Source organism: Staurois parvus, unplaced genomic scaffold (genome assembly GCF_062004578.1).
Source record: "Staurois parvus isolate SC_StPar_1 unplaced genomic scaffold, SC_StPar_1.0 ptg002158l, whole genome shotgun sequence".
Taxonomy (NCBI): Eukaryota; Metazoa; Chordata; class Amphibia; order Anura; family Ranidae; genus Staurois; species Staurois parvus.
The window spans coordinates 33,843-61,011 of record NW_028319954.1 but is presented as its reverse complement, the minus strand read 5'-3'; the positions used below and the strand labels follow the sequence as shown (position 1 = coordinate 61,011).

The 27,169-nt window shown below is 53.8% G+C and overlaps 1 protein-coding gene across 2 annotated transcripts; it reads right to left on the bottom strand.

Annotated features, from left to right (window-relative positions):
* Positions 1–574: 574 nt before the first annotated feature.
* On the bottom strand, positions 575–27,169 carry FBLIM1 (filamin binding LIM protein 1). 2 transcript variants are annotated; one of them, XM_089665243.1, is made up of 8 exons: positions 26,973–27,169; positions 16,086–16,293; positions 8,303–8,511; positions 8,093–8,213; positions 7,674–7,843; positions 2,845–3,023; positions 1,559–1,676; positions 575–1,048 (listed from the first exon to the last, which is right to left on the bottom strand). In XM_089665243.1, exons 2-8 carry the CDS (start codon positions 16,288–16,290, stop codon positions 938–940), a joined length of 1,113 nt encoding a protein of 370 aa, XP_089521369.1. In that variant the 5' UTR covers positions 16,291–16,293; positions 26,973–27,169; the 3' UTR covers positions 575–937. The 2 variants fall into 2 exon arrangements, with proteins under 2 accessions (XP_089521369.1, XP_089521368.1); XM_089665242.1 differs by having other exon boundaries at positions 16,086–16,296; positions 26,973–27,168.

Genomic DNA, 27,169 nt, shown 5'->3' with positions numbered 1-27,169 from the left:
CCATTGTGGGAGGGGCAGAGACACAAACTACTGGAGGGAAATCTCCCCATTGTGGGAGGGGCAGAGACACAAACTACTGCAGGGAAATCTCCCCATTGTGGGAGGGGCAGAGACACAAACTACTGCAGGGAAATCTCCCCATTGTGGGAGGGGCAGACACACAAACTACTGCAGGGAAATCTCCCCATTGTGGGAGGGGCAGACACACAAACTACTGCAGGGAAATCTCCCCATTGTGGGAGGGGCAGACACACAAACTACTGCAGGGAAATCTCCCCATTGTGGGAGGGGCAGAGACACCAACTACTGGAGGAAATCTCCCCATTGTGGGAGGGGCAGACACACAAACTACTGCAGGGAAATCTCCCCATTGTGGGAGGGGCAGAGACACCAACTACTGGAGGAAATCTCCCCATTGTGGGAGGGGCAGAGACACCAACTACTGGAGGAAATCTCCCCATTGTGGGAGGGGCAGAGACACAAAGCACTGGGGGGAATCTTAGGATTGTTAGGAGTCTCTGATTGGCCGATTCCATGAAATGATTTGCGGAATATTGAAGCACAAAACACTTAATAATAATAATAATAATAATATAATAATAATAGAAATCCCAGATAACAGAAGGAAATACACGGAGTGCAGGATCCGCCCACTTCCCAGGATGGTGTCATTGGACAGATCAGAAGGGGGAGGTCCATGCAGAGAGTTTGTTCCGCCCCTTGGCTATATAAGGTGCAGGAGGATGGGAGTTTGGTTCCTCTTGGGACGGCCCTCCCTCCTGGCTCCTCCCCCGCATTGGTCGGTGACGGTTTGGTGTCACTTCCAGACTTCTCGCCATTGTCAGTCGATTTGAAGATTTGTCCTCTTTGGAGTTTCGGTCGAATTTCAGCGACCAGGTTGTTGGATGGGGAGAGACGTTCCGGACGGGTTCCATATCTAGGACAGCTCGTCCTTCCATGATAGGTGACACGACTTGCAGAGGACGTGGCCACTCAGGGGGTAGCAGCCGCTCTCCGTGGGCTCCAGGGACAGGAGCACCCGACATTTCTGAAAGACACAAGAAGGCGGTGACAGGCGGGGGGGCGTGTACTGTAAAATGGGGGGGGGACCTATAGAAACACAAACTGGTTGTCTGCCAATCTCAAGCTGAACCCCCCAGGCAGAAAAATAGTTCATTGAATTATATTCTTCAATAGCCAAAATTATATACAAACCCAGATATAACTTTGTAAAAGTAGCAGTGACATCATCACTATGCTGTGCATAGCCTGTGCAGAGCTGTGGGAGGGGCCTAGCAGGCTCCACCCACTACAGAAAACAGAAGGAGGGGGCGGAGACGAGACCTGGTATCACAATAATTTCCTATAATACGTAGCGCCATCTAGTGGCCAAATGCAGTATTTTCAGTTTTACATCAATGGCTTACATTCGAGCTGCGCAGGGTGTGGCCTATTGACATTCATTAACATAGAACAAATGTTCTCTCCCTTCAAGTCCATTGTACCCCCAATGTCTCCGCCCCCCCATAGACACAGAACCTGCGATCTGCGCTCTTACCTCGCAGCGATAACAATTCTCGTGGAAGCTCCGCCCAATACATTCGATCTTATAGGAGTCCTGCCCGTTCCTGGGGACGATCGGCTGCTCACACACACTGCAGATCGGGGCGTACTTCCTGCCGGACACCACACAACAAATACAGTTCAGTGGGCTCTGCACTCCCCATCTCACCGGGGGCCACATCCAGTGACCCCGCACCACCCACTCTCTGCACCCCCCCTCACCCCACCCCAGCACCACCCACTTTCTGCACCCCCCCTCACCCCACCCCAGCACCACCCATTCCATGCCCAACCACCCCAGCCACCCCACCCCAGCACCACCCACTTTCTGCACCCCCCCTCACCCCACCCCAGCACCACCCATTCCATGCCCAACCACCCCAGCCACCCCACTCCTGCACCACCCATCTTCTGCACCCCCCCCCCACCCTACCCCAGCACCACCCACTTTCTGCACCCCCTCACCCCACCCCAGCACCGCCCACTTTCTGCACCCTCCCTCACCCCACCCCAGCACCACCCATTTCATGTCCAGCCACCCCAGCACCACTCATCTTCTGCACCCCACCTCAACCCACTCCTGCACCACCCATTACATGCTCAGCCACCCCAGCACCACCACCCCTGCACCACCCATTCTCTGCACCTCAACCCACACCTGCACCACCCATTACATGCCCAGCCACCCCAGCACCACCACCCCTGCACCACCCATTCTCTGCACCTCAACCCACACCTGCACCACCCATTACATGCCCAGCCACCCCACCCCCACCCCCACCCCACACCAACCATTACATGCCCAGCCACCCATTCTATGGCCCCCCCCCACACCACCTATTCTGTGCCCCCCCATTCCATGCCCCCCTTCTTGCACCATCCACCCCAGGAGGGAAGTCTACAGCTTCTATATCGGCATTGATCAGCTGTATTGTTCTCTCTTCCCTCCGTTTAGAAATGATACTTTATGTAAACGAACATCTCATACAATGTCTCCATTCTTCTGGAACGTTCTCCTCTAACACACGGTGGACCCATGACGGTGATTTTGTAGAACTTTTCTAAAACAAAAGCCCTGCCCAGTGAGCGCCCTGTTTCCATTCTAGCAGAGGGGGAGGGGAGGGTGTCCCTCCTCTGATTCATTCAGCTGTGTGTGTAGTTTGAGCTTCAGTCCCCAGAAACTGTTCCCAGGAAGAAGCTGATAAGACGGCTTCATACGGCTTCAGTTATTTCCAATAACTGTTCCTCATTCGTTGCCCTGTCATCTACCCTCCCCCGTACCTGTAATAATCCTCCGCACAATGAACGTCGTTATATTCGTCCACAGCGAAGCTCTCGTCGGCGATCATCCGGTGACACACCACACACCTGAAGCACTCTGGGTGGTAGCTGTTCCCCATGGCGCGCACTATGTGCTGCATGATCAGAGTCTGGCAATTGGCACATTTCTCCAGCGTGTCCTGGCGGGAGGAAGAGAGAGCCCGATAGTTATCACCCACCTTCATGGACTGACCATCACCGACCACCACCAACCACACCGTCCACCACCAACCACACTGACCATCACCGTCCACCACCAACCACACTGACCATCACCGTCCACCACCAACCATACTGACCATCACCGACCACCACCAACCACACTGACCATCACCAACCACACTGACCATCACCGACCACCACCAACCATACTGACCATCACCGACCACCACCAACCACACCGACCATCACCGACCACCACCAACCACACTGACCATCACGAACCACACTGACCATCACGAACCACACTGACCATCACCGACCACCACCAACCACACTGACCATCACCGACCACCACCAACCACACTGACCATCACTGACCACCACCAACCACACTGACCATCACCGTCCACCACCAACCACACTGACCATCACCGTCCACCACCAACCACACTGACCATCACCGTCCACCACCAACCACACTGACCATCACCGTCCACCACCAACCACACTGACCATCACCGTCCACCACCAACCACACTGACCATCACCGACCACCACCAACCACACTGACCATCACTGACCACCACCAACCACACTGACCATCACCAACCACACTGACCATCACCGACCACCACCAACCATACTGACCATCACCGACCACCACCAACCACACCGACCATCACCGACCACCACCAACCACACTGACCATCACGAACCACACTGACCATCACGAACCACACTGACCATCACCAACCACACTGACCATCACCGACCACCACCAACCACACTGACCACCACCAACCACACTGACCATCACCGACCACCACCAACCACACTGACCATCACCAACCACACTGACCATCACCGTCCACCACCAACCACACTGACCATCACCGTCCACCACCAACCACACTGACCATCACCGTCCACCACCAACCACACTGACCATCACCGTCCACCACCAACCACACTGACCATCACCGACCACCACCAACCACACTGACCATCACTGACCACCACCAACCACACTGACCATCACCAACCACACTGACCATCACCAACCACACTGACCATCACCGACCACCACCAACCACACCGACCATCACCGACCACCACCAACCACACCGACCATCACCGACCACCACCAACCACACTGACCATCACGAACCACACTGACCATCACGAACCACACTGACCATCACCAACCACACTGACCATCACCGACCACCACCAACCACACTGACCACCACCAACCACACTGACCATCACCGACCACCACCAACCACACTGACCATCACCGACCACACTGACCATCACTGACCACCACCAACCACACTGACCATCACCGACCACCACCAACCACACTGACCATCACGGACCACCACCAACCACACTGACCATCACGGACCACCACCAACCACACTGACCATCACCGACCACCACCAACCACACTGACCATCACCGTCCACCACCAACCACACTGGTCATCACCGTCCACCACCAGCCACTACCAACCATCACCGACCACCACTGTCTATCACCCACCACAACTGAACACCACCGACCATCAGCCACCACCACCAACCTTCACTGACCATCACAGACCATCACCCACCACCACCAACCATCACCAGCAATCATCAACCATCAGCCACCACCACCAACCTTCACTGACCATCACAGACCATCACCCACCACCACCAACCATCACCGTCCACCACCAACCACTACCAACCATCACCGTCCATTACCCACCACCACTGTCTATCACCCACCACAACCGACCATCACCCACCACCACCGACCATCACCAGCAATCATCAATCACCAGCAATCATCAACCACCACCGACCATCACATTCCACCACCAACCATCACCCACCACCACCGACCATCACCAGCAATCATCAACCACCATCGACCATCACATTCCACCACCAACCATCACCCACCACCACCGACCATCACCAGCAATCATCAACCACCACCGACCATCACATTCCACCACCAACCTTCACCGACCACCACCAACCATCACCAATCACCACCGAGTGTCACCAACCATCACCCACCACACTGACCATCACCGTCCACCACCAACCACACTGACCATCACCGTCCATCACCAACTACTACCAACCATCACCAATCACCACTGACCACCACTGTCTATCACCAACCACAACTGACCATCAGCCACTAGCACCACTGACCATCACCGGCAATCATCAACCATCAGCCACCACCACCGACCTTCACTGACTACCACCATCCACCACTAACCATCACAGACCATCACCCACCACCACCGACCATCACCAGCAATCATCAACTACCAGCATCCATCACCCACCACCACCGACCATCACATTCCACCACCAACATCTGGCACACGGGGTGAGTAGGGTGTGCCCAGGCACATCTGACACACCCTGTGCGCGCACCTATGTACAGCTCACAGCAAATGACAAGGACATGGCATTTCTGGCAGGATCAACAGATATCTTCTCAGAATGTTCTTAGCTTGAGAAAAAAAAAGAAAACGAATGCAGCAGCCACATCTAAGGGCTGTCAGCTGCAATATATATGTATTTTTGTTTTGAGGTGTAGCGATTCTTTAACATGTTAACGTCATTTCAAATGTCAATTTCATTATTTTTCAGTTGGCAGCTTCTGTTCATAGAATCCCTGGTGATCCCGCCACTAAGGTCCTTGTTCAGTCACTTCCTGTTACAGGGTGACAGCGCTCTGTACTTGTCCCCCGATCGTGCTCCTGCGTTGTCACACCGACTACAAATGGCCATGTCGGTGCACATTATGCAGGAATGTCCCAGTGTTGTCACCACCAGGGACCTGTCCTTGCAGCCATGGAAGCGCAGTCATCATGGAGACATGAAGTGGCTGCAAAGAGGCTGCAGGAGATCCACAGCACTGAGATGGAACAGGAGAAGAGAAAGGGAAACCGTAAGGATTTTATGATTTAAATTAATAAATGAACTCTTAAAATAAATCTCATTCCCTGACCCGAATATCAAATTATATTCCATATCCATCTGATCCGAAACGTCCTTCTCTCATCCAATCAAACTGCATCTGGCGTGCTGGCAGGGATCGCAAGGTGCGCGGGTCGCATGGTTTTCCATTGGTAGTGGGTGGAGTCATTCTATTTAAATGTATCAATTCTTTCATGAAGACAATGAAATGGAACGGAGATCCGAGTGAATGCGGATTGTGTCGCCTGTCTGTGGAGCTCGGAGGGGCGGAGCTCGCGCTTATATATGGCGTTTTGTAGCGATCTTTGTAAAAAGCCGCGCCGGCGCAGTGTGAAGGGGTTCATCTCAGGTCGGGTGAAAGCGCAGCGATGACGCCGATTTTTCATTTTGTTTCTGATTGTAGAGTTTCCGCCCCTCGCCGTCGGATGCGATTCGAGTGGCGTTGGGTGGAATTCGCTGAGTTTGCCGTTCTGATGCCAAGTACAATAATGTCGGGGATGTTCCGCGTCTCGGAGGTTCAGCAGCGGCGGCCCTGGAAATGGCTCAGAGACCCGCGGGGCGTGGGATCCAGACGAGTTCAGTGATTCATACGGGGGAGGGGGGGGGGGGGGCGGTATGTGGAAAATGTGCTGAAGGGTGAGATATGAAATATGAGAAGAAGAAAGGGAAATCTTTGTACAGCAAAATGCATGAGGCAGCAAGGTCAGCGCCCGGAACAAACGCTCCGCTCGTGGATTCCGCCATGTCAGCACACTGTGACCTCACCGCCAGAGAACTATGATGTCACTCCATCATCTCCCACACCCACGCATCAACCAAACATCCCATCCAAAAACTGAGGCAGCACTGGGATGCGGAGAACCCCCCGACAAAGACTGATGGGGGGAGGGGGGATTCATATCCAAATTCTTCTTTTTTCAGATAATTAGAAAATCGTTCCTCGGTGTCAGCCACAGTCCGCAGTCTAGAACAGAGCGCCAGTTGTCCCGCACAGTCTACATCGGAGCGTCAATCACTCTCCACCCTCTAAAAGAACAGAACACCAGTCCCTCTCCCCAGTCTAGAACAGAACACCAGTCCCTCCTCCACAGTCTAGAACAGAACACCAGTCCCTCCTCCCCAGTCTAGAACAGAACACCAGTCCCTCTCCCCAGTCTAGAACATAGCTCCAGTCCCTCTCCCCAGTCTAGAACAGAACGCCAGTCCCTCTCCCCAGTCTAGGACAGAACACCAGTCCCTCTCCCCAGTCTAAAACAGAACCCCAGTCCCTCTCCCCAGTCTAGGACAGAGCTCCAGTCCCTCTCTACAGTCTAAAACAGAACCATAGTCCCTCTCCCCAGTCTAGGACAGAGCTCCAGTCCCTCTCCCCAGTCTAGGACAGAGCTCCAGTCCCTCTCCCCAGTCTAGAACAGAGCTCCAGTCCCTCTCCCCAGTCTAGAACAGAGCTCCAGTCCCTCTCTACAGTCTAAAACAGAACCATAGTCCCTCTCCCTAGTCTAGAACAGAACACCAGTCCCTCTCTACAGTCTAGAACAGAACACCAGTCCTCTCCCCAGTCTAGAACAGAGCTCCAGGCCCTTCCTGTGGTGTAGAACTGTTTCGGGTCCCCCCATAGCCCTGCCCTGGACACGTTACCTTGTAGCAGTGCTCACAGAGGGGCTGCCCATCCTTCTGGTAGTACAGTTGCCCGGCGAGGAGGCGGTGACACTTGCGGCAGGTGAAGCAGCTGGCGTGGTATTGCTTCTTCATGGCCTCGATGGCGGCGGCGGTGGGGAGGATGGCCTTGTGGCAGAACGCACAGGTCTCTGATGGAGAAGCACAGGACAGGAAGTGACAGAACATCCAGAACTTACCTCCAGCTGTATCCCTGAGTCTAGAATATGTACATAGAACAAGGGCGGGGCTTATTTCTAGAAACTGGAATAAAATGGATTATTCTAGAGGACAAGATCCAGGAGAACGTTTCTCTCTTTGTAGGTTCTGTCTGGAGCAAAGTGACCACATCTGACCGCAGTTCACACCCAGCCCTTGTCCTTGGCGCCATCATGGCGTACCTGAGCTCTCCGGCCTTCCACTGTACCCGTTCTGCTTCCCTGGCACCGGCTCTTCTCGCCTCAGCTGGGTTGTGGTTGGTAAGGACTTCACCGGACCGGGCGCTGGGGGTGTCACCACTTTCTGTATGGAGGAAGAGGGTCAGTGAGGATTCTGGTTTCACAAAATACAATGTACTATATGATGGGGGGGTGGTAATAATAGGAGTTCACCTGCTGAGACGTAGGAAAGGCCAATTCCAGCTTCTCCAACTCTAAGGTTAGCGAGTTCAGGGGAAGAGGAGGGGGGGAGGGGTCCAGGATGTGTATTGGGGTCTTCACTTGAACTGGTGGTGGGGGTGGGGGTGGTGAGAGATCAGGGCTCAGACAATCGTCTTCAGGGGGGATTTCATCCAAGAAGGTGGGAGTGAAGGACGGCAGACCTGAGAACAAGGAGAAGAAATGCAATGTATCCGTTAGAAGAGAAGAAATACAATGTATCCGTTAGAAGAGAAGAAATACAATGTATCCGTATAGAAGAGAAGAAATACAATGTATCCGTATAGAAGAGAAGAAATACAATGTATCCGTATAGAAGAGAAGAAATACAATGTATCCGTATAGAAGAGAAGAAATACACTGTATCCATATAGAAGAGAAGAAATACAATGTATCTGTATAGAAGAGAAATACAATGTATCCGTGTAGAAGAAAAGAAATACAATGTATCCGTGTAGAAGAGAAGAAATACAATGTATCCGTGTAGAAGAGAAGAAATACAATGTATCCGTGTAGAAGAGAAGAAATACAATGTATCCGTATAGAAGAGAAGAAATACAATGTATCCGTATAGAAGAGAAGAAATACAATGTATCCGTATAGAAGAGAAGAAATACAATGTATCCGTATAGAAGAGAAGAAATACAATGTATCCGTATAGAAGAGAAGAAATACAATGTATCCGTATAGAAGAGAAGAAATACAATGTATCCGTATAGAAGAGAAGAAATACAATGTATCCGTATAGAAGAGAAGAAATACAATGTATCCGTATAGAAGAGAAGAAATACAATGTATCCGTATAGAAGAGAAGAATTACAATGTATCCGTATAGAAGAGAAGAAATACAATGTATCCGTATAGAAGAGAAGAAATACAATGTATCCGTATAGAAGAGAAGAATTACAATGTATCCGTTAGAAGAGAAGAAATACAATGTATCCGTATAGAAGAGAAGAAATACAATGTATCCGTATAGAAGAGAAGAATTACAATGTATCCGTATAGAAGAGAAGAAATACAATGTATCCGTATAGAAGAGAAGAATTACAATGTATCCGTATAGAAGAGAAGAAATACAATGTATCCGTATAGAAGAGAAGAAATACAATGTATCCGTATAGAAGAGAAGAAATACAATGTATCCGTATAGAAGAGAAGAAATACAATGTATCCGTATAGATGGAAGATATTTATCTGTTCTCCTGGTGAAGATGGCCATACACTAGTAGAGTTTAGTTCCAAATTGTTCATTTTAGGAACGTTCGTTTGATGTTCTATGCGTTAGTGGGAGCGAATCGACCTTCATTTCCTATCACATTGGAGAGAACATTGGAAGGCGCAGGATGGAGAATCGTTGAGGAAATGACATTCTTTAATCAAATGTAAAAAGCAAATTCAACTTTGATGTACTTTCTACGTTCGTCCACTCATCGAATGTACAGCTTTAGTAATGGCCCCTCCCACACTCGGCAAGCAGGCATTTAATTGGTCAGAGGTGACAATGGTAATGAGCGCAGGGAAGGTCTCTGGGGGGGGGGCATACTAAAGGAATGACAGAATGGAATGCCCATAGACAAGCATGGAAGAGAAGGGGATGTCCCTCCTGTTCCATTACTGTCTATGGGCATTCCACTGCCCTGGTGAAGTCTATGGGCATTCCACCGCCCTGGTAAGGTCTATGGGCATTCCACCGCCCTGGTAAAGTCTATGGGCATTCCACCGCCCTGGTAAAGTCTATGGGCATCCCATTCTGCCATTCCTTTTAGTATGTCCCCTCTGGGGGGCGCCACACTCACTCGTTCTTCCTTCACTTCACGTTTTCCAGGAAATTGCTGACTGATCACTCGTCTATCTTGTGTCAACATCTGAAATTCCTCTCCAGATCTCTGAAGAGCCTCTTGTGAAATCTTCACAATCAACGTGTTTTACATCTGAAGCAGAACTCGTATTTCTAGAGGAGGAGAGTCTGTCCAAATATAACCCCATCAGATCCATAGGGTGTGCAAACCGGGGGAGGGGAAAGTGGGGGTCAGGGATGGGGGGGGGGATGAGGGATAAGTAGAGGGGATGTCTCAGGAAAAGGGTTAGGGAGTGAGGATAGGGGGGTGTGCTGGGGAGGAGGAGGGAATAATGGGGTGTTGAGGGGAGGAGGGTGAGAGGAGGGAATAGAGGGGTGTTGAGGGGAGGAGGGAATAGTGGGGTGTTTTTTGGGGGAAGGGGGCATAGTGGGGTGTTTTGGGGGGGAAGGGGGAATAGTGGGGTGTTTTGAGGGGGTAGGGGGGATAGTGAGGGGTTTCGGGGGGGAGGGTAGGATAATGAAGTGTTTTGGGGGGGAGGGGGGATATTGAGGGGTTTCGGGGGGGGAGGGAGGATAATGAAGTGTTTTGGGGGGGGATAGTGGGGTGTTTCAGGAGGGAGGGGTGATAGTGGGGTGTTTCGGGGGGAGGGGTGATAGTGGGGTATTTCGGGGGGGAGGGGTGACAGTGGGGTGTTTTGGGGGGGGGGTAAGGAGTGGTGGTAGTGGGTGTGGGGTAGATGGAAGAATGGAGGAAGGTATTTTCTTATCTGAGCCTGGGGAGAGGACGGGGAGAGGCCGGGGAGAGGCCGGGGAGAGGACGGGGAGAGGCCGGGGAGAGGCCGGGGAGAGGCCGGGGAGAGGACGGGGAGAGGATGGGGAGAGGCCGAGGAGAGGACGGGGAAAGGACGGGGAGAGGACGGGGAGAGGACGGGGAGAGGCCGAGGAGAGGACGGGGAGAGGACGGGGAGAGGCCGAGGAGAGGACGGGGAGAGGCCGGGGAGAGGACGGGGAGAGGCCGAGGAGAGGACGGGGAGAGGCTGAGGAGAGGACGGGGAGAGGACGGGGAGAGGCCGGGGAGAGGCCGGGGAGAGGACGGGGAGAGGACGGGGAGAGGCCGGGGAGAGGACGGGGAGAGGCCGGGGAGAGGACGGGGAGAGGACGGGGAGAGGACGGGGAGAGGCCGGGGAGAGGCCGGGGAGAGGACGGGGAGAGGACGGGGAGAGGACGGGGAGAGGCCGGGGAGAGGACGGGGAGAGGACGGGGAGAGGACGGGGAGAGGACGGGGAGAGGCCGAGGAGAGGACGGGGAGAGGACGGGGAGAGGACGGGGAGAGGACGGGGAGAGGCCGGGGAGAGGACGAGGAGAGGACGGGGAGAGGACGGGGAGGGGCCGGGGAGAGGCCGAGGAGAGGCCGGGGAGAGGACGGGGAGAGGCCGGGGAGAGGACGGGGAGAGGACGGGGAGAGGCCGGGGAGAGGACGGGGAGAGGACGAGGAGAGGACGGGGAGAGGACGGGGAGAGGACGGGGAGAGGCCGGGGAGAGGACGAGGAGAGGACGGGGAGAGGCCGGGGAGAGGCCGGGGAGAGGCTGAGGCCTCCAATTGTTTCCTATGTGGAATGTGGAATCCTGAGGATGGGGCAGAACCAGGGGGATATTGAGGGGTTTCGGGGGGGGAGGGAGGATAATGAAGTGTTTTGGGGGGGGATAGTGGGGTGTTTCGGGGGGGATAGTGGGGTGTTTCAGGAGGGAGGGGTGATAGTGGGGTGTTTCGGGGGGAGGGGTGATAGTGGGGTATTTCGGGGGGGAGGGGTGACAGTGGGGTGTTTTGGGGGGGGGGTAAGGAGTGGTGGTAGTGGGTGTGGGGTAGATGGAAGAATGGAGGAAGGTATTTTCTTATCTGAGCCTGGGGAGAGGACGGGGAGAGGCCGGGGAGAGGCCGGGGAGAGGACGGGGAGAGGCCGGGGAGAGGACGGGGAGAGGACGGGGAGAGGATGGGGAGAGGCCGAGGAGAGGACGGGGAAAGGACGGGGAGAGGACGGGGAGAGGACGGGGAGAGGCCGAGGAGAGGACGGGGAGAGGACGGGGAGAGGCCGGGGAGAGGCCGAGGAGAGGACGGGGAGAGGCCGGGGAGAGGACGGGGAGAGGCCGAGGAGAGGACGGGGAGAGGCTGAGGAGAGGACGGGGAGAGGACGGGGAGAGGCCGGGGAGAGGACGGGGAGAGGACGGGGAGAGGCCGGGGAGAGGACGGGGAGAGGCCGGGGAGAGGACGGGGAGAGGCCGGGGAGAGGACGGGGAGAGGACGGGGAGAGGCCGGGGAGAGGACGGGGAGAGGACGGGGAGAGGCCGGGGAGAGGACGGGGAGAGGCCGGGGAGAGGACGGGGAGAGGACGGGGAGAGGCCGGGGAGAGGACGGGGAGAGGACGGGGAGAGGCCGGGGAGAGGACGGGGAGAGGCCGAGGAGAGGACGGGGAGAGGACGGGGAGAGGACGGGGAGAGGCCGGGGAGAGGACGAGGAGAGGACGGGGAGAGGACGAGGAGAGGACGGGGAGAGGACGGGGAGAGGACGGGGAGAGGCCGGGGAGAGGACGAGGAGAGGCCGGGGAGAGGACGGGGAGAGGACGAGGAGAGGACGGGGAGAGGACGGGGAGAGGACGGGGAGAGGACGAGGAGAGGACGGGGAGAGGACGGGGAGAGGACGGGGAGAGGCCGGGGAGAGGACGAGGAGAGGCCGGGGAGAGGACGGGGAGAGGACGAGGAGAGGACGGGGAGAGGACGGGGAGAGGACGGGGAGAGGCCGGGGAGAGGACGAGGAGAGGCCGGGGAGAGGCCGGGGAGAGGCTGAGGCCTCCAATTGTTTCCTATGTGGAATGTGGAATCCTGAGGATGGGGCAGAACCATCTGATAATAAAGGAATGTGAGAGAAGATTCCACATCACCGATATAACCCAGAGGGGGCGATACTGAGGGATAGAGATAACAGATATCTGTATACATTATATAGGGGTGATATATATATATCTGTATACATTATATAGGGGTGATATATATATATCTGTATACATTATATAGGGTGATATATATATCTGTATACATTATATAGGGTGATATATATATCTGTATACATTATATAGGGTGATATATATATCTGTATACATTATGAAGGGGTGATATATATATATCTGTATACATTATATAGGGGTGATATATATATATCTGTATACATTATATAGGGGTGATATATATATATATATCTGTATACATTATATAGGGTGATATATATATATCTGTATACATTATATAGGGTGATATATATATATATATATCTGTATACATTATATAGGGGTGATATATATATATCAGTATACATTATATAGGGGTGATATATATATATCTGTATACATTATGAAGGGGTGATATACAGTTGTACACATTCCAGGAAGGGGAGACAATGGAGGGATGGCGGTGGGGGGCCTCCCGGGGTCTCACCTCTGGCACCCCCTTCCCATGACATGGAGTGATTATTGGGCGGGGCAGGGTTGTGGTGTGGGGGGGGGGGGAATTCCTGGAATTACAATGAGGAACAGATAGAAATCTCAGGAATGCAGTTCAGCACTATGGGGGGGGGTCCTTCACTCCATCATCCTTCCGATGTCTCCATCACATCACCAGTGACTGATAGAGAGATCCTGGACACAACTCAGGTGTGACTAGGGCACAGCAATACCTGGGGGGGGGTTCAGGTATGCTGGGGGGAGGGGAGTCCATGGTTGTATACAGGTCCCTGGATTAAAGGAGGCAATAGAGGAAAATGTTCCCGCCTCCCATTCTACATTCCATCATAAGATATTCTCCAAGAGTCACCGATCACATGACAGCTGTGACATCACAGCCAACCCAGCAGAGACTGTCAGTTACCAGCTAACATGTTACCAGAGACTGCGGCCCCGTTACCAGAGACTGCTGCAATGTTACCAGAGACTGCTGCAATGTTACCAGAGACTGCTGCCCCGTTACCAGAGACTGCTGCCCCGTTACCAGAGACTGCTGCCCCGTTACCAGAGACTGCTGCCCCGTTACCAGAGACTGCGGCCCCGTTACCAGAGACTGCTGCCCCGTTACCAGAGACTGCGGCCCCGTTACCAGAGACTGCGGCCCCATTACCAGAGACTGCTGCAATGTTACCAGAGACTGCGGCCCCGTTACCAGAGACTGCGGCCCCGTTACCAGAGACTGCGGCCCCGTTACCAGAGACTGCGGCCCCATTACCAGAGACTGCTGCAATGTTACCAGAGACTGCGGCCCCGTTACCAGAGACTGCGGCCCCGTTACCAGAGACTGCTGCCCCGTTACCAGAGACTGCGGCCCCGTTACCAGAGACTGCGGCCCCGTTACCAGAGACTGCGGCCCCGTTACCAGAGACTGCGGCCCCGTTACCAGAGACTGCGGCCCCGTTACCAGAGACTGCGGCCCCATTACCAGAGACTGCTGCAATGTTACCAGAGACTGCGGCCCCGTTACCAGAGACTGCGGCCCCGTTACCAGAGACTGCTGCAATGTTACCAGAGACTGCTGCCCCGTTACCAGAGACTGCTGCCCCGTTACCAGAGACTGCGGCCCCGTTACCAGAGACTGCTGCCCCGTTACCAGAGACTGCGGCCCCGTTACCAGAGACTGCGGCCCCATTACCAGAGACTGCTGCAATGTTACCAGAGACTGCGGCCCCGTTACCAGAGACTGCGGCCCCGTTACCAGAGACTGCTGCCCCGTTACCAGAGACTGCGGCCCCGTTACCAGAGACTGCGGCCCCGTTACCAGAGACTGCGGCCCCGTTACCAGAGACTGCGGCCCCATTACCAGAGACTGCTGCAATGTTACCAGAGACTGCGGCCCCATTACCAGAGACTGCTGCAATGTTACCAGAGACTGCGGCCCCGTTACCAGAGACTGCGGCCCCGTTACCAGAGACTGCGGCCCCGTTACCAGAGACTGCGGCCCCATTACCAGAGACTGCTGCAATGTTACCAGAGACTGCGGCCCCGTTACCAGAGACTGCGGCCCCGTTACCAGAGACTGCTGCCCCGTTACCAGAGACTGCGGCCCCGTTACCAGAGACTGCGGCCCCGTTACCAGAGACTGCGGCCCCGTTACCAGAGACTGCGGCCCCGTTACCAGAGACTGCGGCCCCATTACCAGAGACTGCTGCAATGTTACCAGAGACTGCGGCCCCGTTACCAGAGACTGCGGCCCCGTTACCAGAGACTGCGGCCCCGTTACCAGAGACTGCTGCAATGTTACCAGAGACTGCTGCCCCGTTACCAGAGACTGCTGCCCCGTTACCAGAGACTGCGGCCCCGTTACCAGAGACTGCTGCCCCGTTACCAGAGACTGCGGCCCCGTTACCAGAGACTGCGGCCCCATTACCAGAGACTGCTGCAATGTTACCAGAGACTGCGGCCCCGTTACCAGAGACTGCGGCCCCGTTACCAGAGACTGCTGCCCCGTTACCAGAGACTGCGGCCCCGTTACCAGAGACTGCGGCCCCGTTACCAGAGACTGCGGCCCCGTTACCAGAGACTGCGGCCCCATTACCAGAGACTGCTGCAATGTTACCAGAGACTGCGGCCCCATTACCAGAGACTGCTGCAATGTTACCAGAGACTGCGGCCCCGTTACCAGAGACTGCGGCCCCGTTACCAGAGACTGCGGCCCCGTTACCAGAGACTGCGGCCCCGTTACCAGAGACTGCTGCCCCGTTACCAGAGACTGCTGCCCCGTTACCAGAGACTGCGGCCCCGTTACCAGAGACTGCGGCCCCGTTACCAGAGACTGCGGCCCCGTTACCAGAGACTGCTGCCCCGTTACCAGAGACTGCGGCCCCGTTACCAGAGACTGCTGCCCCGTTACAAGTCTTCCCCATGCTTCCTCACACTGTCTTACCTCCATTCTGGAGCTCTTCCTGGTCTGACCAGGACTCCTCGGGGGTGGGTGGTCTCAGGTTGGGCGGGGTCTCAGGGGGGGAGTCTGTCCGCCTTGGTTCTGGCTTTGCCGGTTGGTTGATTGTTGGATCCTTTTGTGAAATTTCGGCTCTCCAGGGCGGAGCCAGAGTGATCGTTACCGATGACACCATCCTCTTCCCCGACATCTCCTGCTGGAGGAAAACATCAGAATTACCCCTCAGTGACATCACACAGGAAATCCACATGGGAGGTGACATCACAATGATCCCTCAATGACATCACACACAATGGGGGAGGGGACCAGAACAAACCCTCAGTGACATCACACACAATGGGGGAGGGGACCAGAACAAACCCTCAGTGACATCACACACAATGGGGGAGGGGACCAGAACAAACCCTCAGTGACATCACACACAATGGGGGAGGGGACAAGAACAAACCCTCAGTGACATCACACACAATGGGGGAGGGGACCAGAACAAACCCTCAGTGACATCACACACAATGGGGGAGGGGACCAGAATAAACCATCAGTGACATCACACACAATGGGGGAGGGGACAAGAACAAACCCTCAGTGACATCACACAGGAAATCCACATGGGAGGTGACATCACAATGATCCCTCAATGACATCACACACAATGGGGGAGGGGACCAGAACAAACCCTCAGTGACATCACACACAATGGGGGAGGGGACCAGAACAAACCCTCAGTGACATCACACACAAAGGGGGAGGGGACCAGAACAAACCCTCAGTGACATCACACACAAAGGGGGAGGGGACCAGAACAAACCCTCAGTGACATCACACACAATGGGGGAGGGGATACCAGAACAAACCCTCAGTGACATCACACACAATGGGGGAGGGGACCAAAACAAACTCTCAGTGACATCACACACAATGGGGGCGGAGACAAGAATAAACCCTCAGTGACATCACACCCAATGGGGGAGGGGACAAGAACAAACCCTCAGTGACATCACACAGGAAATCCACATGGGAGGTGACATCACAATGATCCCTCAATGACATCACACACAATGGGGGAGGGGATACCAGAACAAACCCTCAGTGACATCACACACAATGGGGGAGGGGACCAAAACAAACTCTCAGTGACATCACACACAATGGGGGCGGAGACAAGAATAAACCCTCAGTGACATCACACACAATGGGGGAGGGGACAAGAACAAACCCTCAGTGACATCACACAGGAAATCCACATGGGAGGTGACATCACAATGATCCCTCAATGACATCACACACAATGGGGGAGGGGACCAGAATAAACCCTCAGTGACATCACACACAATGGGGGAGGGGACCAGAACAAACCCTCAGTGACATCACACACAATGGAAGAGGGGACAAGAACAAACCCTCAGTGACATCACACACAATGGGGGAGGGGACCAGAACAAACCCTCAGTGACATCACACACAATGGGGGAGGGGACCAGAACAAACCCTCAGTGACATCACACACAATGGGGGAGGGGACCAGAACAAACCCTCAGTGACATCACACACAATGGGGGAGGGGACCAGAACAAACCCTCAGTGACATCACACACAATGGGGGAGGGGACCAGAACAAACCCTCAGTGACATCACACACAATGGGGGAGGGGACCAGAACAAACCCTCAGTGACATCACACAGGAGTGCTGGAGGGAGATTGTCCCATGGCGAGGGGGGGATGGGCAGGAATGGCCTGGTATGGGCGCATTATACATTGCTGAGTGACCTCTCCATCGGGGGATGGGGAGCAGTGCAAGATGAAAAGACCAAAGAGCGCCCCCTCCCCCCTGACCTGTGAACTGCCTCCACAGCATAGCTTGCCCTTTCTTGATGTGCCCCAAGGCAGCTGCCTCTCCTGCCAACCCCTGAGCCCAGCCCTGGTGGTGAGACCCCCCTCCCCCCCATACCTCTCCCTGTCTGTGCTCCAATGACAGGCCAATCACCTCGCTCCTGATCTGTATGGCGGGGAGTTGTCACCTTCTCCGCTATCACAGGGCGTGCCGGGCGTGTGCGTGTTTGCTGTAGGTGTGTGCTGCTCTCTGCCTGTCAACATGCGTGTACTTTGCCTGGACACACAATACAGGGGCCCCGGGGCCGGGACATCTGGACACACATTACAGGGGCCCCAGGGCTGGGACATCTGGACACACAATACAGGGGCCCCGGGGCCAGGACAAGGTTCATCAGCAGCCAAGGCAAAAAGGTCAAAGTGCCCCCCCTACCCCCCTCCTAGGAGCCCCCTCCTGCGGAAGTGCCCCCCCCCCCCGGATCAGGGATGTGATGTGATAAGACCGGAGGAAGTTCAGAGTCCAAAGTGTCTCAGAGTCCCGGCTGATTCCACCCCGGAGCGTCCAATGACAGGGGAGCCTTCTCCTCCCCCATCAGTACAACCATTGTCACCCTCCCTGGACAGTAGAGCTCAGACTGAGAGAGGGAGAAGTAGCACAAGGAGCCCGCCAAGCCAGCTGCAGTACTCATGTGTCAACAAGGGGGCATGCTGATAGGAGGGGAGAGCAGAGTGACAGAGGAACTCCCGCAGCTGCTTCTCCTTTCACTGTCCAATCACAGGCTGGGTGGGGGGGGGGAGGAGACAAGACCTGTAAGTTTACTGAACTGCAGCAAAGAAATATCAGGTCTGTGCTGCGTGGTAGAGCTGTGTGAATCTCAGGACCGGATGGACAGACATACAGATCCTTTCATGGCTGCGACAACGGCGATCTTTGTGTTTGTGCCGCGACTTCAGCTGTTTGCTGGCCGTTCGCTTTGCAATTCATTAAATCTCAAAAGTTCGTTCTTTCCTAGAAGAGAATCAGATCCGCCTTGGAGAGGGGAGGAGGAGAGACGACAAAGTGGACCTGTCACCGCATGACCACTACGGGCCCCACAATTCCATCCCCCAATCACAGAGCACCATGACCACTACGGGCCCCACAATTCCATCCCCCAATCACAGAGCACCATGACCACTACGGGCCCCACAATTCCATCCCCCAATCACAGAGCACCATGACCACTACGGGCCCCACAATTCCATCCCCCAATCACAGAGCACCATGACCACTACGGGCCCCACAATTCCATCCCCCAATCACAGAGCGCCATGACCACTACGGGCCCCACAATTCCATCCCCCCAATCACAGAGCACCATGACCACTACGGGCCCCACAATTCCACCCCCCTCCTGGACCAGAAACTTGCCATCGCCCCCCCCTCCAATCACACAGCGCCATGACCACTACGGGCCCCACAATTCCATCCCCCCAATCACAGAGCACCATGACCACTACGGGCCCCACAATTCCACCCCCCTCCTGGACCAGAAACTCGCCATCGCCCCCCCCTCCAATCACACAGCGCCATGACCACTACGGGCCCCACAATTCCATCCCCCCCAATCACAGAGCACCATGACCACTACTAGCCCCACAATTCCATCCCCCCAATCACAGAGCGCCATGACCACTACGGGCCCCACAATTCCATCCCCCCAATCACAGAGCGCCATGACCACTACGGGCCCCACAATTCCATCCCCCCAATCACAGAGCGCCATGAACACTACGGGCCCCACAATTCCATCCCCCCAATCACAGAGCGCCATGACCATTATGGGCCCCACAATTCCATCCCCCCAATCACAGAGCGCCATGACCATTACGGGCCCCACAATTCCATCCCCCCCAATCACAGAGCGCCATGACCAGTATGGGCCCCACAATTCCATCCCCCCAATCACAGAGCGCCATGACCACTACGGGCCCCACAATTCCATCCCCCTCCTGGACCAGAAACTCGCCATCGCCCCCCCCTCCAATCACACAGCGCCATGACCACTACTAGCCCCACAATTCCATCCCCCCAATCACAGAGCGCCATGACCACTACGGGCCCCACAATTCCATCCCCCCAATCACAGAGCGCCATGAACACTACGGGCCCCACAATTCCATCCCCCCAATCACAGAGCGCCATGACCATTACGGGCCCCACAATTCCATCCCCCCCAATCACAGAGCGCCATGACCAGTATGGGCCCCACAATTCCATCCCCCCAATCACAGAGCACCATGACCACTACGGGCCCCACAATTCCATCCCACCAATCACAGAGCGCCATGACCACTACGGGCCCCACAATTCCATCCCCCCAATCACAGAGTGCCATGACCACTAAGGGCCCCACAATTCCATCCCCCCAATCACAGAGCACCATGACCACTACGGGCCCCACAATTCCATCCCCCCAATCACAGAGCGCCATGACCACTAAGGGCCCCACAATTCCATCCCCCCTCCTGGACCAGAAGCTCGCCCCCCCCCCCCAATCACAGAGCGCCATGACAGTAACGATCGATGCTGAGCTTCGGCCATCAATCGGTCAGGAAGGAAACTCGTTAGTGATCGGCTTCCTCCCAGCCACAGACCAATCACTGCCATCACAATGGGAGGACAGCGCCAGGACCCCATCCAGGTACCAGCGGACTACAAGTCCCAGCAGGATGGAGGTTGTGGCTCAGCCATTGGGTCACAGCTTGGAGGTGGAGCTCGTTGGACTTTGATCCTTCTTACTGAACTCCAATGAAGGAAAGGGGCGGGGCCAGGGACAGTCAGACTGGGGAGGGAAGGTGGGCGTCCTCCAGCCTTCACTACATGGCGGACCGTGGTCTGGAGTCGGACCTTCTGACAGCCCAGTCCGGACCATCAGACCACCACTCTGCTGGGCTGGATCCTCACTACGCTGCAGTCATTGGTTGTTAGGATTGCCGGTGTCATAGCACCCAATGGTGTCACGTGTGTGCCCCGCCCCCTGCGTCACACTTTTTCTCCCAGATCCCACCCCCGCCTGGCTCTAATGGACTCTCCTGATCTATAGTGAGACTCTGATGTATGGGGGAACTGTGATTTTGGCAGCTGATGTAAGGGGGCACCCTGATGGGGACACCTGATATGATTGCATTCTGATGGGGGAACCTCATGTATGGTGACACCTGATGTATGGGGGCACTCTGGGGACTTCTCATTTAAGGGGGTACTCTGATGGGGACAAATGATATAAGGGGGTACTCTGATGGGGACAAATGATATAAAGGGGCACTCTGATGGGGACAAATGATATAAGGGGGTACTCTGATGGGGACAAATGATATAAATGGGCACTCTGATGGGGACAAATTATATAAATGGGCACTCTGATGGGGACAAATGATATAAGGGGGCACTCTGATGAGGACAAGTGATATAAGGGGGCACTCTGATGGGGACAAGTGATATAAAGGGGTACTCTGATGGGGACAAATGATATAAGGGGGCACTCTGATGGAGACAAATGATATAAGGGGGCACTCTGATGGAGACAAATGATATAAGGGGGCACTCTGACGGGGACAGCTGATATAAGGGGGCACTCTGTTGGGGACAAATGATACAAAGCGGCACTCTGATGGGGTACAAATTATATAAGGGGGCACTCTGATGGGGACAGCTGATATAAGGGGTACTCTGATGGGGACAAATGATATAAGGGGGCACTCTGATGGGGACAAATGATATAAGGGGGCACTCTGATGGGACAAATGATATAAGGGGACACTCTGATGGGGACAAATGATATAAGGGGGCACTCTGATGGGGACAAATGATATAAGGGGGCACTCTGATGGGACCAATGATATAAGGGACACTCTGATGGGGACAAATGATATAAGGGGGCACTCTGATGGGGACAAATGATATAAGGGGGCACTCTGATGAGGCAAATGATATAAGGGGGCACTCTGATGAGGCAAATGATATAAGGGGGCACTCTGATGGGGACAAATGATATAAGGGGGCACTCTGATGAGGCAAATGATATAAGGGGGCACTCTGATGGGGACAAATGATATAAGGGGGCACTCTGATGAGGACAAATGATATAAGGGGGTAGAGCGGGGAAGATTGGGCCCTCTGCCAGGTATTTGTCTGTGTCCCCGCTGGGGAGATTCGCTCTCTCAATTTTCCACCTATTTCACAAAGACAGAAATTGATGGGAAATCCCAAATGTTACAGTTGTCACCAGAACAGGGATGGGGGGAGGGGGACACCTCTCCCGGGGGATGGGGGATTTCCTTCACTTTGGAGTGATTTTGTTTCACTTCCTGTTGTATTTACGGGACAGGAAGTGAAGGAAATCTCCCAAATGGTTTGTATCCCTTCTCTGCTCCACCCAGAATGAAATGTAACAATGTAACACCAGGACAGGAAAGAATCCAAATGTATCGGTTGATGATCTGCGTTTGTATCGTTCGGAGGTTCATCGCTGTCCTCACGAAGGTCCGGAACAGGCGGATGAGTTCCTCGGATGGATGGAATGATCGATGAAGAGCGATCCTCGTGTATGGAGGACGATTGTCCTCCTAGCGGGGCCCCATTCACACCCTCCCCCAACTGACTGCCCATGCTGTTTGTATTTGACGCAGCTGTGAGCTGACCACTCCGGGCATTTCTCTCCATCGCCATGGATGGTCAGGATTGCTGGAGTTCAGTGTGGTTCTGGTGGGGTGTTGGATGGTCACATCTGCCAGGAGAGACACATGACATGGGCACGCTAGGAGCAGACGTGTCCACATGAACCCAACATGCCATGTACATGGAGACGTGTGCTCTGGGATAAAGGATGTGTACTGGGATTGTGCTGGGATTGTGCTGGGATTGTGCTGGGATTGTGCTGGGATTGTACTGGGATTGTACTGGGATTGTACTGGGATTGTTCTGGGATTGTGCTGGGATTGTACTGGGATTGTACTGGATTGTGCTGGATTGTGCTGGGATTGTACTGGGATTGTACTGGGATTTTTCTGGGATTGTGCTGGGATTGTACTGGGATTGTACTGGATTGTACTGGGATTGTACTGGGATTGTACTGGATTGTACTGGATTGTGCTGGATTGTGCTGGGATTGTACTGGATTGTGCTGGATTGTACTGGGATTGTACTGGGATTGTTCTGGGATTGTGCTGGGATTGTGCTGGGATTGTACTGGGATTGTACTGGATTGTACTGGGATTGTACTGGGATTGTACTGGGATTGTGCTGGGATTGTGCTGGGATTGTACTGGGATTGTACTGGATTGTGCTGGGATTGTGCTGGGATTGTACTGGGATTGTACTGGGATTGTACTGGGATTGTTCTGGGATTGTGCTGGGATTGTACTGGGATTGTACTGGATTGTGCTGGGATTGTACTGGGATTGTACTGGATTGTACTGGATTGTGCTGGGATTGTACTGGATTGTGCTGGGATTGTACTGGGATTGTACTGGGATTGTACTGGATTGTACTGGATTGTGCTGGGATTGTACTGGGATTGTTCTGGGATTGTGCTGGGATTGTACTGGGATTGTACTGGGATTGCACTGGATTGTACGGGATTGTGCTGGATTGTACTGGGATTGTACTGGGATTGTACTGGGATTGTTCTGGGATTGTACTGGGATTGTACTGGATTGTGCTGGGATTGTACTTGGATTGTACTGGGATTGTACTGGGATTGTTCTGGGATTGTACTGGGATTGTACTGGGATTGTGCTGGGATTGTACTGGGATTGTACTGGGATTGCACTGGATTGTACGGGATTGTGCTGGGATTGTGCTGGATTGTACTGGGATTGTACTGGATTGTTCTGGGATTGTACTGGATTGTGCTGGGATTGTACTGGATTGTTCTGGGATTGTGCTGGATTGTACTGGGATTGTACTGGGATTGTACTGGGATTGTGCTGGATTGTACTGGGATTGTTCTGGGATTGTACTGGATTGTTCTGGGATTGTGCTGGATTGTACTGGGATTGTACTGGGATTGTACTGGATTGTACTGGATTGTACTGGGATTGTACTGGGATTGTACTGGGATTGTACTGGATTGTACTGGATTGTGCTGGGATTGTGCTGGATTGTACTGGGATTGTACTGGATTGTTCTGGGATTGTACTGGATTGTGCTGGGATTGTACTGGATTGTTCTGGGATTGTGCTGGATTGTACTGGGATTGTACTGGGATTGTGCTGGGATTGTACTGGGATTGTACTGGATTGTACTGGATTGTACTGGGGTTGTACTGGGATTGTACTGGATTGTACTGGATTGTACTGGGATTGTGCTGGATTGTACTGGGATTGTGCTGGGATTGTGCTGGGATTGTGCTGGGATTGTGCTGGATTGTTCTGGGATTGTACTGGGATTGTACTGGGATTGTACTGGGATTGTACGGGATTGTACTGGGATTGTACTGGATTGTACTGGGATTGTGCTGGATTGTTCTGGGATTGTGCTGGATTGTACTGGATTGTACTGGGATTGTACTGGATTGTACTGGGATTGTACTGGATTGTACTGGATTGTGCTGGGATTGTGCTGGGATTGTGCTGGATTGTACTGGATTGTACTGGGATTGTACTGGATTGTACTGGATTGTTCTGGGATTGTACTGGATTGTGCTGGGATTGTGCTGGATTGTACTGGGATTGTACTGGATTGTACTGGGATTGTACTGGATTGTGCTGGGATTGTGCTGGATTGTTCTGGGATTGTGCTGGATTGTACTGGGATTGTGCTGGATTGTACTGGGATTGTACTGGATTGTACTGGATTGTACTGGGATTGTGCTGGATTGTTCTGGGATTGTACTGGATTGTGCTGGGATTGTGCTGGATTGTACTGGGATTGTACTGGATTGTACTGGGATTGTGCTGGGATTGTACTGGGATTGTACTGGGACCCGTGTGCTGCACAGTTTGTAGGTTAAACATTACTGGAGCCCGTCACGCCTGAATATACGTGGTATTCCTCACCTGATAAAGTTCAGATCATTCCACTGACCCCAACCTCCCATGTATTGGTTGTATGGGACAGTCACCCCCCATGTATTGGTTGTATGGGACAGTCACCCCCCATGTATTGGTTGTATGGGACAGTCACCCCCCATGTATTGGTTGTATGGGACAGTCACCCCCCGGTATTGGTTGTATGGGACAGTCACCCCCCTGTATTGGTTGTATGGGACAGTCACCCCCCTGTATTGGTTGTATGGGACAGTCACCCCCCATGTATTGGTTGTATGGGACAGTCACCCCCCATGTATTGGTTGTATGGGACAGTCACCCCCCATGTATTGGTTGTATGGGACAGTCACCCCCCATGTATTGGTTGTATGGGACAGTCACCCCCCATGTATTGGTTGTATGGCACAGTCACCCCCCCCCCCCATGTATTGGTTGTATGGGACAGTCACCCCCCTTGTATTGGTTGTATGGGACAGTCACCCCCCCCCCATGTATTGGTTGTATGGGACAGTCACCCCCCTTGTATTGGTTGTATGGAACAGTCACCCCCCCATGTATTGGTTGTATGGCACAGTCACCCCCCTGTATTGGTTGTATGGGACAGTCACCCCCCTGTATTGGTTGTATGGGACAGTCACCCCCCTTGTATTGGTTGTATGGGACAGTCACCCCCTTGTATTGGTTGTATGGTACAGTCACCCCCCCTTGTATTGGTTGTATGGGACAGTCACCCCCCTGTATTGGTTGTATGGCACAGTCACACCCCCCCTTGTATTGGTTGTATGGGACAGTCACCCCCCATGTATTGGTTGTATGGCACAGTCACCCCCCCCATGTGTTGTTTGGGACAGTCACCCCCCCTTGTATTAGTTATATGGGACAGTCACCCCCCTTGTATTGGTTGTATGGGACAGTCACCCCCCTTGTATTGGTTGTATGGGACAGTCACCCCCCTTGTATTGGTTGTATGGGACAGTCACCCCTCTTGTATTGGTTGTATGGGACAGTCACCCCCCTTGTATTGGTTGTATGGGATAGTCACCCCCCTGTATTGGTTGTATGGCACAGTCACCCCCCTGTATTGGTTGTATGGGACAGTCACCCCCCTTGTATTGGTTGTATGGCACAGTCACCCCCCATGTATTGGTTGTATGGGACAGTCACCCCCCTGTATTGGTTTTATGGGACAGTCACCCCCCTTGTATTGGTTGTATGGGACAGTCACCCCCCTGTATTGGTTTTATGGGACAGTCACCCCCCATGTATTGGTTGTATGGGACAGTCACCCCCCTTGTATTGGTTGTATAGGACAGTCACCCCCCTTGTATTGGTTGTATGGAACAGTCACCCCCCTTGTATTGGTTGTATGGGACAGTCACCCCCCATGTATTGGTTGTATGGGACAGTCACCCCCCTTGTATTGGTTGTATGGGACAGTCACCCCTCTTGTATTGGTTGTATGGAACAGTCACCCCCCTGTATTGGTTGTATGGAACAGTCACCCCCCTGTATTGGTTGTATGGGACAGTCACCCCCCCCCTGTATTGGTTGTATGGGACAGTCAACCCCCTTGTATTGGTTGTATGGGACAGTCACCCCCCATGTATTGGTTGTATGGGACAGTCACCCCCCATGTATTGGTTGTATGGGACAGTCACCCCCCATGTATTGGTTGTATGGGACAGTCACCCCCCTTGTATTGGTTGTATGGGACAGTCACCCCCCATGTATTGGTTGTATGGGACAGTCACCCCCCATGTATTGGTTGTATGGGACAGTCACCCCCCATGTATTGGTTGTATGGGACAGTCACCCCCCCACCCCCCATGTATTGATAGGCTGCGATGGGCAGTGAAGGTTTTGTGAAATTCTCAGGTATGTTAAATATCTAGAAATGGGATCACTGGCACTCCATACAGACAGCACAGCTGCCCTGAAGAGCTGACACTCCATATCCCATTTCCAGCCCCAAGGTCACAGTCCAGAGCCCCAGATGAGCGGTGAGGTACCTGGTGCGATGGCTCCTGTTATCCTCGGTGTGTCCGGGACACTTTGGGGGGGAGTTCCAGTCTGTCCCCCTCTCCTCTCTCTGTCTTCTCAGAACAATAGGCGGCCTGTCTCTGCGTTCACTCTTTGATTCAGTCCTGCTGTGCATTCTGCAGGGGTCAGAGAGTGAGGCTGAGCTTCCATCCTGACATCACTCCCA

What these genes read in the sequence shown, in the direction of transcription:
- FBLIM1 (XM_089665243.1), bottom strand. Translation starts at nt 16,290, where the DNA reads ATGTCGGGGAAGAGGATGGTGTCATCGGTAACGATCACTCTGGCTCCG. An exon ending in GGAAGAGCTCCAGAATGGAG is followed by an intron (nt 8,512 to 16,085) that starts GTAAGACAGTGT and finishes CCTTGTTCTCAG; the next exon opens with GTCTGCCGTCCTTCACTCCC. An exon ending in AGAATTGTTATCGCTGCGAG is followed by an intron (nt 1,049 to 1,558) that starts GTAAGAGCGCAG and finishes TGTGTCTTTCAG; the next exon opens with AAATGTCGGGTGCTCCTGTC.